At 38.7% G+C, this 15,931-nt stretch overlaps 1 protein-coding gene across 20 annotated transcripts in view; it reads left to right on the forward strand.

Moving 5' to 3' along the window:
- Nucleotides 1-2: 2 nt before the first annotated feature.
- The window catches only part of DBT (dihydrolipoamide branched chain transacylase E2), a 72,764-nt gene continuing 56,835 nt past the window's right edge, over nt 3-15,931 (forward strand). For 10 of the 20 annotated variants that reach the window (XM_078332656.1, XM_054236614.2, XM_078332657.1 and 7 more), the window contains exon 1: nt 9,552-9,616. Coding sequence is in view for 7 of the 20 variants with exons in the window: in XM_002751141.6 (XP_002751187.3) it covers nt 9,566-9,616 (51 nt within the window). In the remaining 13 variants the exon portion in view is untranslated. Of the gene's footprint in view, nt 418-953; nt 1,138-9,551; nt 9,617-15,931 lie in introns of those variants that run through there. The other 10 variants (XM_078332654.1, XM_078332659.1, XM_078332655.1 and 7 more) reach the window with 6 other exon arrangements.

Genomic DNA, 15,931 nt, shown 5'->3' on the forward strand with positions numbered 1-15,931 from the left:
GCATGCGCATAGCTCGGCTTAAAGGCGCCGCTCCGGGAAACCTGCTGTGCAGGTGAGGAAGGTTCCGGAGAGGTGGGGTGGTGGTCGCGGAGGTGCCCAGGATCCCTGACAGACTTGTGCCTTTGACACAGCAAAATCTGCAGGTTGCAGAAAGTCTCAACTGTAACCACATCCTCCAGTTATCCTGCAGGCTTGTGCTTTATCTTTGTTTTCTGGGTAAATAATGTGTTTCTGTTTTCTCGAAGATCCTGGCATACCCCGAGGTGCCCACTTTTATAGCTGAAGATGCAAGAAAGATCCAGACCCTGCGATGCACCGACCACCTTCTCTCTGGTTGGATTTGCCTTCACTGTGCCTGTCTCTCGAAGTGCGTGCGCCTTGGTGCATTTATATTCTCAGCCCTTCGTTCCTCGAGGGGTGCGTGTTTGTGTGTGCGGAGAGTGTTATCTTTGTTTCTAGGGTGACACGGCATTTATTTGAGGGGCGGGCAAGGCAGAATCACTAGTTTAATACTTTGAAAGGCCAAAGTTATGCCGTCTTGCTTGAGAATGAGTGCAAGTTCTTGACTCCGAGGAACAGTGCAGCTATCAATTCACCTCAGTCGAGGGCAGAAGCAACAGTCAGCTTCTCGGTTCTGCCTGGGGCTCAATTCCAACAAGATTGAGAATTTGTTAAGTAAGTATTTGGCTTACCAAATACTATGCAAGCCTCTAGAGTAAGTCAGCTTCTATTCCTTAAGTTATTGGAGGTATAATGAAGAGACTGAGACGTTATCAATTACAATGTCATCCTCGGTAATAATAGCATGTACTGTATTTATCTTACAGTTTATGGGGACAATTACAATATATTAATAATATCCTATAACAGGCAACTTTACTGAGCACTTAGATATTGTGCACCGCATGCATTCACAACATGATAAAGTGCTTACTGTTTTGACTGTTTTACAGCTTCCTGTGTTAAACAATTTGCTACAGATTCACACAATTTTAACTAGAAGACTGGGATGTGAACCCGGGTGGTCTGATGTTAACACCACTGTCTGGTAATCTCAACACTGCTGCTTTTGCGACAGAGAATGTTTTGCGGAACACACAGACTAGGAACTTAACCAAATCTGGAATTTGCCATAAGGTATTAATCAAGGAAGTAATCATATTCGCATTTTAGAATGAAGGCTTTGGTAGTATGAGGAGGGTGAATAAGAGGCTTAAGAGCCTGAAGGGAGAAATGCCAATGATGCAAATATCCAGCAAAAGATAATGAGAAGCTGAAGTAAGGCAATGATGGTAGCGATGGAATATGAAAAAGCTGTACTCCTATCTGACATCTTAGATTCCTATTACAGAAACTTAACCTTCCCAGAAGAAGCCTTGCCTTTTTATGTCTAACTTTGGCTATTAATTCCTTACTATGACCCTTTGCCCCATTCTGACTACTTCCGGTGGTAGGGAGAAAAGAACAAGATGGTAATATAATGTAGAGATGAGCAAATTATGGTAATAATAAGCACTTGTGTAGTGCTTTCATATACGTGATCTGTCTTAATGTTCATTAGAAAGCTGTGAGGTTGGCGTTCTCATCTCTCTTTGGTCAATGAGGGACTGAGGCCTAGGTAATTGAAGTGACATGCCAAGATGACAGAACAAGAAAGTGGCAGAGTTGGGTTAAATCCTGGGTTATTTTAATAACAAATGACAGTTAGACCAATAACAGAGTCCTCAATAGAATAATGGAAGTCAAAAAGACAGTAGAATTGTACCTTCAGAGTGCTGACAGAAAATAACCATCAACTTAGAATTGGACACTCAGCAAAATTATCTTTCAAGAATTAAAGGGAAGTATAGAAATAAAATAATTTCCAGATACATGGAAACTGAGTTTAACATTTACCTGTACTTTCTAAAGGATGTTCTAAAGGATGTGCTTCAGAAAGAAAAATTACTTCAGAAGAAGAGTCTGAAATAGAAGTGATGAGCGAAAGAAACTGTAAACACATAGTTGAATCTAAGCAAACATTACCCAAAATAACACCAGACAACAAATGTAAGACAAGAGGTGGATGACAAAAGTTAAAGAATTCTGAGGTCTCTCTTTGTAATTAAGATATCAATTAATACAGTTGACATAATTCAAGGTTTAACATAAGTAGGTAAGGTAAAGTTTCAAGAATAACCATGAAAGTGTATTACTTCTAATCCAGCTGAAGGAAAAAAATGGACTAACAAGAAAATACACATTAAGCAAAAGCATAATACCATAATCAGCATAAACAACAGGATGGAAAGAAAGCACTAAAGTAACAGAATAGAAATAAATTCATACAGATCAATAGTAACAATGAAAGTAAATACATTTCCTAATGAAAAGCCAGAGATTGTTGGATGACACCTACCCGCAAATTTAAAAAATTTAAAAACCAGAGATTGATTGGAAAAAAAAAAAGTGCCGTTAACAAGAGATGCACCAAAAACTTTAAGGATAATGAGGAGTTGAAAATAAAATGATGGAAAAGATACACCACATAAATGCCAAAAAAAAAAGAAAGCTGGTATACCGATATTAGTGACAAATTAGACTTTCAAACAAAAAGCACTATCATTGACCAAAAAGAGTCACTACAAAATAATAAAAATTGCAGTCACCAGGAAAATACGTTATTCAAACCTTTGTGTGTAATAAATACCTTCAAAATATGTAAGTCAGACATTGAAGAAACTGGTAAATCCACTACTACACTGAAAGTTTAGCTCAATTATTTGTAGCTCAAGCAAATGAAAATTTAGGAAAGACAAGAAAACTAATAAACATAACAGCTAATAAACTTGATCTAAGGCCAATTATATATATATATATAAAATTGTCCATATATATACGTATATAAAACCTTCAATTCTTATATATTACATGCTTTCCTCCAGAACTCATGAAACTTTTATAAAGAATGACAAAGCTACGTGGGCCTGTAATTCTAACACTTTGGGAGACCAAGGCAGAGGATCACTTGAGCCCAGGAGTTCAGGACCAGCCTGAGGAACATAGCAAGACCTCGTCTCTATAAAAATCACAAAAAAGCCAGGTGTGGTGGCATGCACCTGTGGTTGCAGCTTCTTGGGAGGCTAAGGCAGGAGGATCACAAGCCCAGGAGGTTGAGGCTGCAGTGAACTGTGACCATGCCACTGCACTACAGCCTGGGTGACAGAGTGACACGCTGTATAAAAAATAAAAAAAAAAAGACAAAGCTATAAAGCAAGTCTCAAACGACTCCAAAGATTTTGTATCATATGGCTGCTATTCCCTAACCAAAAATTATGTTAGAAATTAATTCTAAAAAAGATAACTAAAAAAAATAAAATGAAAAACTAAATGTTTGGAAATGTGTAATACTTCTATATAATACATGGATGAAATAATAAATAATAGAAAGTAATAAAAATACTTAAAGGTAAATGAAAGTTCTATGAATCAAAATCTATGGATTATAATGAAACTATAATTAACAGAAGTTTATATCACTAAATATTTCTATTAGGAAAAGAGAAAGGCCAAGTGCAGTGGTTCATGCACTCTGGGAGGCCAAGGTGGGCAGATCACTTGAGATCAGGAGTTCGAGACAAGCCTGGTCAACATGGGAAAACTTTTTTTTTTTAATGGAGTCTTGCTCTGTTGTCCCAGCTGGCATGCAGTGGTGCAGTCTCAGCTCACTGCAACCTCTGCCTCCTGAGTAGCTTGGACTACAGGCACATGCCACCATGCCTTGCTAATTTTTATATGTTTTGTAGAGACAGGGTTTTGCCATGTTGCTCAGGCTGGTGTCCTGGGCTCACTCCTGAGCTCAAGTGATTCTCCCGCCTCAGTCTCCCAAAATACTGAGATTATAGGTGTCAGCCCCCACACCTGGCCCATTTTTATTTTTATCTTTAACAATGTCTGTCAACTGATGTGTATATAACACACATCAGTTGTTATATACACATCAGTTGAAAAAATAAATGAAAGAAGCTGAGTGAAGAAGCCAGTCAAAAGAGATCACATATTGTATTATTCAATGTATATGAAATGTCTAGAATAAGCAGATTTATTGCTACTCAGGCAATGTAACTTAGTGGTTGTCAAGGGCTATGGGGGTATATTCATAATGGAAAGTGATTGCTAATGGGTATGAGGTTTACTTTGGTGGGGGGTGATGTAAATGTTCTGGAATTAGATAGTGGTAATAGTTGCAGAATAGTTGCTATTTCAAATTGAGATAGCAATCATATACCTTAAATTCACCCTTTTAAAGTATAAAATTTAGTGATTTTTTGTATATTTCAAATTTTTTAATTGAGATAGCAATCATATTAAAAAAAGAATAGACATGAAGGAAATACAGAAGACCACCTTTAGGACCTTTGGATTGTAAAGTATTCCTTTTTTATTTTTTTATTTTTTGAGACAGGGACTTGCTTTGTCACCCAGGCTGGAGTGCAGTGATACAATCATGGCTCACTGTAGCCTCAACCACCCAAGCTCAAGCGATCCTCCCACCTCAGCCTCTAGAGTAGCTGAGACTACAGGCATGTGCCACCACACCTAGCTAATTTTTGTACTTTTTGTAGAGATGGGGTCTCGCCATGCTGCCCAGTCTGGTCTTGAACTCCTGGGCTCAAGCGATCCACCAACTTCAGCCTCCCAGAAAATTGGGATTATAGGTGTAAGCTACTGCACCAGGTGGGATGTATTCCTCAAAACACAAAAAGCACTAACTATAAACAAAAGATAAATACTTTTAGGCTGTGAACGATGGCTCAGGCCTGAAATTCCAGCATTTTGGGAGGCCAAGGTAGGAGGATTGCTTGAGCTCACAAGTTTGATACCAGCCTGGTCAGCATGGTGAGACCCCACCTCTACAAAACAATAAAAAAAAACTTAGCTGCATGTGGTCATGTGCACCTGTAGTCTCAGCTACTAGGGAGGTGGAGGTGAGAGGACTGCTGGAGCCCCAAGTTCAAGGCTGCGGTGAGCTGTAATTACGACTCTGCATTCCAGTCTAGGTGACAAAGTGAGGCCCTGTCTCAAAAAAAGAAAATATTAATATATTTAACTACATTAAAATGAAAAACTGCATCAAAGGACTCTTTCAAAAAAGCAAGCAAAGATGTCACAAACTGGAAGAAAGTATTAGCAACATATATAAAAAATTAAAAGGATTAGAATCCAGAATATTTAAGGAACTCCTAAACTAGTCAACAAGAAAATGATGTACATATTATAGAGGGAAAATGAGCAAAATGCATAGGCAAGCATTTTATTTTATTAAAAAAATTTTTTACATAAGCCACAATTTCTTTGTTGATGCATTCGTCAATAGACACTTAGGTTGTTTGCATATCTTAGCTATTGTGAATAATGCTGCAGGTATCTTTACAAGATATTGATTTTATTTTCCTTGGGTTTATGCTCACAGAGGAATTGCTGAATCATATGGTAGTTCTATTTTTAATTTCTTGAAGAACTTCAATTTTCCATGATGGCTATTCCAATTTACAAATATTCCCACCAACAGTGTACAAGAGTTTCATTTTCCTATACCCTTGCCAACATTTGTTATTTGTTTTCTTGATAAGTCATCCAATATATTAATACTATATTTATATAGGATCTTTCATCATATAAAGTAGTGTCAAGACACTTGAATTCCTTTGATCCTCAAAATATCCCTGAAGGTATATTGAAGATGGTAGGGAAGGTATTGTTAATGTCAATATCATCCTGTACACAAGAAAACTGAAACTTGCCCATGATAGGCAAAAAAAGAGGCAGATCTATATATAGTTCAAACTCTTTTAATGAATCACTACAAATACAAACTATCGATATTAAACAAAATATATATATATTATATACAATACATACAGCTCTATATTAACATATTTGATTAAACATATATTGAAACAATTTCTAAATAAGTACTGATATTTAAATATTTAAGCTATTAAAAGTCCTCAAAATTCATAAATAGTTAAACTACAATAGCTCAGGCAACCACATGTTGGTGTATTTTTGGGTAGTGACCAAAGCAGGGGCTGACTCTGGGCTACATTTATCTCCTGAACATTTAGAATTCAGAGCAGAATTCAGAAGGTCATCCTCAGATTTTTCTACATCAGTCAAGTCATACCCAGGAGCCAAACAAGTAATCTAAGACCTTCGTTAATTAGCTATGTTGCATTTTGGTAAACTTCACTCTTTCTACAGAATTCCTTTGAATAGGGCAGGGTGTTAACTTAATGAAGCCACAGTCATATTCTTTTATTTATTTATTTATTGAGACAGGTTCTTGCCCTGTTGTCTAGGCTGGAGTACAGTGGTGCGATCATAACTCACTGCAGCCTGGAGCTCCAAAGCTCAAGTGATCCTCTCGCTCAGTCTCTGGGACTACAGGCATGGGGTTTTGCCTTGTTGCCCAAGTTGGTCGAACACTACTGAGTTCATGTGATCCTCCTGCCTTGACCTCCCAAAGTGCTGGGATTACAGAGCCACCATGCCCGCCCCACAGTCATTTTCTTAGGGATAAATTGTTTCATCTTATTCCACCCCACATTTATAGAAAGTAACACAGACAACCATCTTAGAAATAACAACAATTAACAAAATCCCCAGTTGCTATGAATGCTCATTAATGTCTGAGAAGTACTGTGCTAAAGAAACTCTTGAACATGCGGGAGAATGATCAAGAATGTTCATAATAGCACTGACGGTAATAGCAAAGAACTAGAAACAACACAAATATCCACTTAGTAAAGAATGGATAAATAAATTATGGTATTGTCAGAAAAGCTAGTTGCTGAAAGATACATACAGTTTGATACCATTTTTATAAGACTCAAAACAAGCAAAAGTAAATAGTATGTTATTATGCATCATTCATATATGTATATGTGGTAAATTCTAAAGGAAACAAAGGAATGATAAATACAATTCAAGATAACGCTTATGGAGGGGAGAGGTAAAGGAAGGGGCAGACAAGAAAGATTGCTTTCTTTTTTTATTTTTTAGTTTAGATTTATTTTTTAGTTTAAAATGCATTTTATTTTTAGACAACCTACATGATATGTTTTTCCATAGTTTCTATTTCTTAAAGTTGAGTGGTAGGTTCAAGGGTTTTTGTTATATAATTTTGTGACTTATTTATTTGTTTTTATTCAAATGTTCATTATTCTCCCATATAACACAATTTTCACCGCTTTGTTATGGTATGCTTTACATCCCATAAAATTCACCTGTCTTAAGTGTATTAATTCAAAGATTTTTAGTAAATGTACAGAATTATATAATCATTGCCACAAACTGGTAAGAGGAAATTTTTATCACCACAAAAAAAAAATTTCTCTTGCCTCTGCAGTCACTACCCCTTCCACCTCTAACCCCAGGCAAATTTGTTTTCTAATGAATGCTAATCTTATTAATTAATAATACTAATATAATCTTATATAACTAATATAACTAAAACAAATCTGTTTTTCATCTCTATAAATCATCATTTTCTGGACATTTCATTTAAATGGAATCATGTAACACTCGACCTTTTGTGCCTATATTCTTTGACTTAGCATAATTTTTTTCGATGTTCATTCATGTCATAGCAAGTATCAGCACCTCAGTCATTTTTAAGATGAATATTATTTCAGTATATGGATGTACCACATTTTGTTTATTCACCTGTTAATGGACATCTGGGCTGATTCTGGATTTTGGCTATTATGCTGTTATGATTATTCCTATACAAGTCTTTGTGTGAACACCATTGTCATTTCTCTTAGGTAGCTATCCAAGAGTGGAATTGGTGGGTCATAACTGGTCATTTTTAAATTTAAATAAAGAGAAGAAATGGGGTCTTTCTTTCTTTCAAACTCAAATAAAAGAATTAACTAGGGAATAGATGGTGTATTTCTTTCCAGATGCTGGAATGAAATATTATACTTAATATAGAAGCAAGAATCCATTTAGATAAAAAGTAAGTAATGGAACATAAACTAGTTACCTTCTGAGGAGCAGGTATAGTTAAAAAGGAAATGAAGAGGAAGAAAGTTGTATAGCAGCACCTTGGAAGGAAGATGATTCATTTCAAAGGTACAACTGCTACTGCTTTTTATACAAACACATGCTTGTGGGATTATCAATCAAATAGTAATGTGTATAAACATTTTTAAGGACATATAAAAAGTTGAAATTCTTCTGAGTTCAGATTTTCTGATAAAGAGTAACTATTTAGGCCAGGCCTAGTGGCTCATGCCTGTAATGCTAGGACTTTGGGAGGCTGAAATGGGACGATCGCCGCTTGAGACCAGGACTTTGAGACAAGCCGGGGCAACACAGACAGAACCCATATTGAACTCCTGAGCTCAAGCCATTCGACTGCCTCAGCCTCCCCAAGTGTTGGAATTATGGGCATGTCCCACCACGCCCGGCCCAAGAGACCCTACCAAACAAAAAAAAATAGTAAGATTTATTGTTTGCAATGATTTTGTGTGTGTAGGTGTGTAATACATAAAATGGCTGGCAAATGAGGGGGAAAAGTTTTTGGGTCACATTAAACAATGAAGTTGTGAAATACCTGAGATTTTGTTTCATAATCACTAATCTTCAATGTTGAGGATTTAAAATGTATTTGTTCCAGTTTTTTATCCTCTGTAATTCCTTAGACATTTGTGAAGATTTTCATTCCCACGTAAGAAGCAATAACAGACTAATGTCATCCTGGTCATTTCCAGAAATTGGTTTCCTAGTTGTTGCCTGTTTTCTTTACCAGTTCCACTTGATCTGAATTTGACATTTCTCCAAGAGACAAGTAAATCAAGATCATATGTCTGTGACATGTATCACATATGCTAGTTAGCAGCGTCTGACAACCGTCGGTAAAAAGAAAGATGATGATGACATGTTTATTTTAGACATTAGGTAATGTTTATCTTTCATGAAAGAAAATCGATTAGCCAATTTTGGTAATCAAAAACACTAAAAAGGTGTAAAAAAAAGTGCAAGTCATTGGGAAATACGGCTATATGGACCTGTGAAACGACTAATGGTCCAGAGCCTTGCTACAAAGTATAGAAGTGTTCTATTTTCTGTACTTGAGACGGTTACACTACAAGATGAGGAAAGGGAAATGTTTTTCTACTCATCCCTCAGGTCCTACTTCAACATAACTTTCTTCAGATAAGTGCCCTTCCTTTGCGTTTCCTTAATACTCTCTATTTCCCCCGTTATAGACAATAAAACGATTATCTTCCGTGCATCTGTATTTACATAGCAGTGTCTTGCCCGACTTTGTCCCCTCAAGTTAAATTTGGGCTGCTCTCTGCCCCGCCCCCGTCCCACGGGCTCTTTTCCCTCCCCGGGTCCCAGACTCTAGGGTTTGGCTCAGACCCGCCCCACTCCCTGGTTGGCTGTTGGGTAGGAGGTTCGTTTCTTCCCTCCCTATTGGCCGCCCAGGGTGCGGTGCGTTTCCCATCTCCTGATAGGTCGTCCGGCGAGGCGTCTCTCGGGTCTGCGGCAAAGTTGTCATTTCCGGGGTAAGATGGCTGCAGTCCGTCTGTTGAGAACTTGGAGCAGGAATGCGGGGCAGCTGGTAAGCAGGTTTGGGCAGATCTGAGGCTGGGAAGGCGTGATTTCTCCGGAGTCATCCAGGAGTGGTGTGTTACTTTCTCCTCCGGTGCCAGGCGTCCAGGGCACGTGTGATGGAGAGGTGAAGGGATTCATGCAAAATAAAGGGCAGAGAACGGAGCGAGTCGACCAGTCTGGAATAGAAAACCACTCCCTCCCCTTACCTAGACCCGCTTCTGCAGCGACTCAGCCGTCCTCCTGCTCCAGCTATACCCCGAGGCCCAGCTAGCGTTTCATTGCGCGCCTTCCAGGTGCCAGGCATTGTGATAGGTGCTGTGGATCCATAGATATATTCGTTTAGCATTTATTGCATATCCACAATATGCCAAACACTGCAACACAACCCCTACCCTCACTAAATTTGCAATGTAGAGGCCGTTGAAGTTATAAAATATCATCAGGGGTCCCTGCTTCCAAAGAACTGAGCAGCTGAGGCGTCACTCATTTTAGCTTGTATTTCTACGTCTGCACCACATCATTCCTACCCTTTTGTCACCAAGGCTATGACCCACCAGCATCTCCCCTGCACTTCCCTCTCTTTCTCCCAGTCTTAGCACCAAGCACTGACACATCCCGGTAATGATCCTGTTTCACCCTGTTTGCGGATTGTTTCTTCTCCCTGCCTTGGTGGACCACTGATCTTTAAAAAACTTCCAAAAGCCTGCTGTGTACCAGGTACAGTGTTAGGCACTGGAGATACAAATATGAAATAGACATCATCTCTTCCTTCTCAAGAGATTACAATCTTGTGGTAGAGGACAAAGGAGAGAGAGATAGATACTAAGAAATTACAACCCAGCATGAGAAGTGCTGTTTTGGGACAGGTGCCTATAGCTACAGGAATACACAGGAGTGGACACCTATAGTGGACTTGGGGGTCAGAGAGGAGTTCCCAGAGTATACTGTATGACTTGAGATGTAAGAAGGATAAGTAAGAGATAACGAGGAGAAGAGAGCTCTTCTGAGCAACACTTAACACTTCTTGGTCTCTCTTCTTTCTAGAGCTTTCCATTCTTCATTTCTGTGACACCAGTTTCCCAATACTATTCTTTCTACATCTTTGACTGCTTCGTCCCAATATCCTCTTTCCCTACACACCTTTTAAATATTGCTGTTTCTAAAGGGCTCTGACTTTGGCTCTCTGTACTTTTCCCACTTTCTGGGTTGTCCCATCCACTCTTTGGATACAGTTACCTACCATCTATGCTGATGAGTCTTAAAGTTCCCCAGTCTTCCAATCAGGTGTACTCCAAACCCATATATACCCTACTGTTCTGGAAATCTCCAGTTTCATATGTGTGTGATATTTTCCAGCTGTAGTTAATAAAAACCCAACCAATAAAAAGGAAATTAAGTATCCATGCATACAGAGCATCTCCAAATTAGATGTCAGCTCACATTGATTAAGTGGTTTGTCATTATCAATGCTGTTATTTCCCCAGTAGTTCATTTGTCCTTTTCCTACTAGTTACAAGAGGGCTGCCACACTTCTTATTTTATGTTTAAGGCAGGAAGGAGGAAGAAGAGGAGGTTCCAGTTTTACTGGCCAGAACTGTGTTACATGGCTACTGCTAGCACAAGGGAGCCTAGAAAAAACTTGTCTGTCTCTCTTTTTTTTTTTTTTTTTTTTGAGACAGAGTCTTGCTCTGTCACCGATGTTGGAGTGCAATGCCCTGATCTTCGTTTACTGCAACCTCCATCTCCCAGGTTCAAGCGATTCTCCTGCCTTTGCCTTCCAAGTAGCTGGGACTATAGGTGTGCATCACCATGTCCGGCTAATTTTTGTTTTTTCAGTAAAGACAGCTGGTCTCGAACTCCTGACCTCAGGTGATCCACCCACCTCAGCCTCCCAAAGTGCTGGGATTACAGCGTGAGCCACCGCACCCAGCAGAAAAACTTTCTTTAGTCTTCTCACAGTGTCTGCCATACAGCTTCAAAGCAGGTCAGACTCTGCAGGTTCCAGAACTGAACCCTCAAACCAGTTTCTCTTTATTTTATTTTTATTTATTTATTTATTTATTGAGATAGAGTCTTGCTCTGTTACCCAGGCTGGAGTCCAGTGGCACAATCTCGGCTCACTGCAACCTCTACCTCCCAGGTAGCTGGGACTACAGGTGCATACCACTGTGCCCGGCTAATTTTTGCATGTTTAGTAGAGACGGGGTTTTGCCATGTTGACCACGTTGGTCTCAAGTTCCTGATTTCAGGTTATCCGCCCGGCTTGGCCTCCCAAAGTGCTGGGATGACGGGCATTAGCCACTGGTCCCGGCCCAGTTTCTCTTGATTTGAATCTGTAATTCTCTCTGAGGAAATCTAGTCACTATTTTTCCACCTTGCCCTCAACTAGAGGTGTCTTGGTCCTTCCTAATTGGATTATCTGCCTCCAGTGGTCTTGTCGTTTTTCTAACTCATTCTCCATTGTGTAGCCAGAGTGATCTTGTAAAGTAAGAGACATTTAATAATGTCATTTTCTTGCTTAAAACTGCCTTCAGCAAGATGTCCAAAATTCAAATGACTATGAGGCTATTTCTGATCTGGGCCTTTCCAATCTTTCAGGCTTGATTACTTACCGAAACCTACCCATCCCAACCCCAACTCTGACACCTCCCCATGCTTATTCCACGCTGAACTTCACTAGAACTCTGTTGAACAACTTACACACTGTGCTTCTCTCTTAACTCCAGACCTTTGCACAGGTATTTCTTCTGCTTTAAAGACTCTTGCCTTACTTCTCTATGACCTAATCTGCAACACGCATCCCCGGGTTACTCCTACTCATCCCTCAGATCTTACTTCAACGTAAGTTTGTCCAGCTAGCTTCCCTTAACACATTCTATTTCTTTCATTATAGCAAGTGTTATAATCACCTGTTTACCCCTTTTATTACCTTTCACTGGACTGTGCATTCTATAAGGGAAGGAATTGCATCTGTTTTGTTCTCTGTATAACCCCAAATGCCTGGCATATTGTAGATGCTCATAAATATTTTTTAAATGACTCTGTAAAAACAAAAAACTCAGTTTTTAAAATTTTTGTAAAAAGTAAACAAAAACAAGAAGACTCCATCCCAAAAAAAAAAAAAAAAAAAAGACAGGGTCTTGCTTTTTGGTCCAGGATGGTCTTAAACTCCTGGGCTCAAGTGATCCTCCTGTCAAATCTCAAAATACTGGGATTACAAGTGTGAGCCACCACCCCCAGCTAGACTAGTAAACTAAGTATAAGGCTTTAAACTACCAGTTTTAAAAAGACATGCTTATATAATTACTAGTTTTATGTAATTTGTATTTGAAGCAATTGTACATTCATCTATGAACAATACTAAAGACACCTAATTCTATGGAGACCACCTGTACCAATTTGCCTGAGGTGACACCCCAACTGATCCCTAGTGATTCAAGGCAATTATTAATAACCCCATTTTCATTCTCAAATACATCCTGGTTGAACATATAGTCTAACTCTTAACACAATTATTTGACTAAAATAGGTCTTTCCTTGATTTTAAAAAATAATTCAGCCGGGTGCAGTGGCTCATGCCCGTAATCCCAACATTTCGGGAGGCCAAAGTGGAAGTCTTTATACTGACATTACAATCATCAACCATTTTCTCCTTGAGCTATTTACTGTTCCCTTTTATACCTTTTTTCAAGTCAAATCAAGCTGCTCAAAGTTCCAGCAGATATGCTGAGTAAACTTCTGCTACAGTTTATTTACTCTGCCTTAGAAGTGCCCTTCTGATTTTTTATTCTGTATGCTTATTATACATAGTGCCCCTTAAATGTTCCTCCAAGAACCCGTCCCAGGTCACACTAACATGAAAAAGTGCCCACCAGACCCCTCTAAACTCCTTTTTTTTTTTTCTTTTTTGTTTTCTGAGACGAAGTTTTGCTCTGTTGCCCAGGCTGGAGTGCAATGGGATTAAAGCATGAGCCACTGTGCCTGGCCTACTTAAACTCCTTTATCACTTACTGCTATGCCTCTTTTTTTTTTTTTTTACAAAAAGTTAGAGCATGCATGTCCATGCTTGAGTGTGTTTGTGTGTGTGTGTTTATTTTCTCACATAGGTTGTAAACTCTTTGAAATTAGGGATTATTTCTCCTACTTCTAGAGTCTTTGACATCAGATTTGCTTGGCTTCAGAGCTTGATTGTCCCACTTGTTTGCTGTGTGACCTTGGACAAATTACTTCTCCTTGCCCATCAGTTTCCTGTGTGTTGAAGAGGGCTAACATGTATGTTCCATAGGGAAATTGTAAGATATAAAGATGACATCTGGGCTGAGCACCTTGGCCCACACCTGTAATCCCAGCACTTTGGGAGACTGAGGTGAGTGGACCGCTTGAGGTCAAGAGTTTGAGACCAGCCTGGCCAACGTGGTGAGACCCCCCCACCCCTACTAAAAATATAAAAATTAGCTGGACATGGTGGCACACACCTGTAGTCCCAGCTACTTGGGAGGCAGAGGCATCAGAATCACTTGAACCTGGGGCACAGAGTAAGCTGAGATGGTGCCAATGCACTGCAGCCTGGATGACAGAGCGAAACTCCATCTCAAAAAAAAAAAAAAGATGGTGTCGACATCATCTTTTTTTTTTTTTTTTTTTGAGATGGAGTTTCGCTCTGTCACCTAGGCTGGAGTGCAGTGGTGGGATCTTGGCTCACTGCAGCTTCTGCCTCCTGGGTTCAAACAATTCTTGTGACTCAGCCTCCCTACTAGCTGGGACTACAGGTGTGTGCTACCATGTCCAGCTAATTTGTATATTTTTAGTAGAGAAGGGATCTTGCCATGTTGGCCAGGTTAGTCTCAAACTCTTGACCTCAAGCGGTCCACTCACCTCAGTCTCCCAAAGTGCTGGGATTACAGGTGAGAGCCACCTGGCCTGGCCTGTCTGAAAATACTTTTAAAGTATTCAGCACATAGGAGGCACTCAATAAATGTTATGTTTGGTGGTTTGTGTTGCCCCAGACCCATGAATAGTTCAATAGGATTTGTGTCGTTGTTGAAGGTAAGACTGTCTAGTAGTTTAATTTCCTTTCACAGATTTTAAAAATATGATTATTTAAATCAAAATGAATCTATATACTTCAAAACTTTCCCCACTGTCCCTAAATTTTATGTCTGATGAAACAGGTTGATTTACTCCTTTGATTTTATTGCTGAGTCAGGTTTATGAGCGCTGAAGGAGAAAGGAAGGACAAACAAAATAGAAATGTTTGGGAAAGAAAATTCTTTCCTTAAAGAATTTAATGAAAACCATCATTAAAACTGCTGGTTTTAAGCTTTCAATTTTAATTATTTTAGTTAGGCTTTATATTTTCTGAATTGTTAATGTTAATAAGAATAAAATATAGATATTATAAACATTAGTTGATTTAGGGTGATCTTTAAAGTTAAGATAAATGATTTAAGATTATTCATGTTTTAGGAAAGGGATCTTCAGTTTTTGTTTGCCTTCAGAAATCAGTAATAACTTGGAAATTAAAGTAAATAAGAATTTAAATGTATTGTTCTTGTCAGTAAACCAAACTTTTAATTTTATATTATTTGCTATCAGAAAAAGCCAAAATTCTAGTTTATAAATATGTATTAAAACATGACTGTAATATATGTTTATTATAACATAGCCTTTAAAATTTAAGAGCTAATTACCACTAATATACATGACTTTTTTTTTTTAAAGTAAAAGTGACTTTGCTACATACATGAAAAGGTTTCACTTATCAATATTCCTACTAAGAAGGATAGAAATTTCTACATAGAGAAGTAAGCTCAGGGCTTTAAAATTAAATAAGTAAATAAATTTCTATATTTTATATTTACAGTGTGATATAGTTAAATATTAATAGCATTGAAATATTAACTTTCAAAATAAAATATTATGGCCGGGTGTGGTGGCTCACACCTGTAATTCTAGCACTTTGGGAGACTGAGGCAGGAGGATTGCTTGAGCTCAGGAGTTCAAGTCAAGCCTGGGAAACAAAAAGTCTAGCCTGGGAAGCATAGTGAGTCCAGCCTGGGAAACATAGTGAGTCCAGCCTTGTCTCTACAAATAATAAACAAAATTAAGTGGGTCTGGTGGCGTGTGCCTGTGGTCCCAGATACTCAGAAGGCTGAGGTGGGAGGATTCCTTGAGACTGGAAGGTCAAGGCTTCATTGAGCTCTGATCGCACCACTGCACTCCAGCCTGGGCAACAGAGTGAGACCCTGTCTCAAATATACACACACACACATACACACAATACCTTTCAGACACTTAGGTTTTGATATATAGAGTTGAATAC

The sequence above is a fragment of the Callithrix jacchus genome, chromosome 7, assembly GCF_049354715.1.
Source record: "Callithrix jacchus isolate 240 chromosome 7, calJac240_pri, whole genome shotgun sequence".
Classification (NCBI taxonomy): Eukaryota; Metazoa; Chordata; class Mammalia; order Primates; family Cebidae; genus Callithrix; species Callithrix jacchus.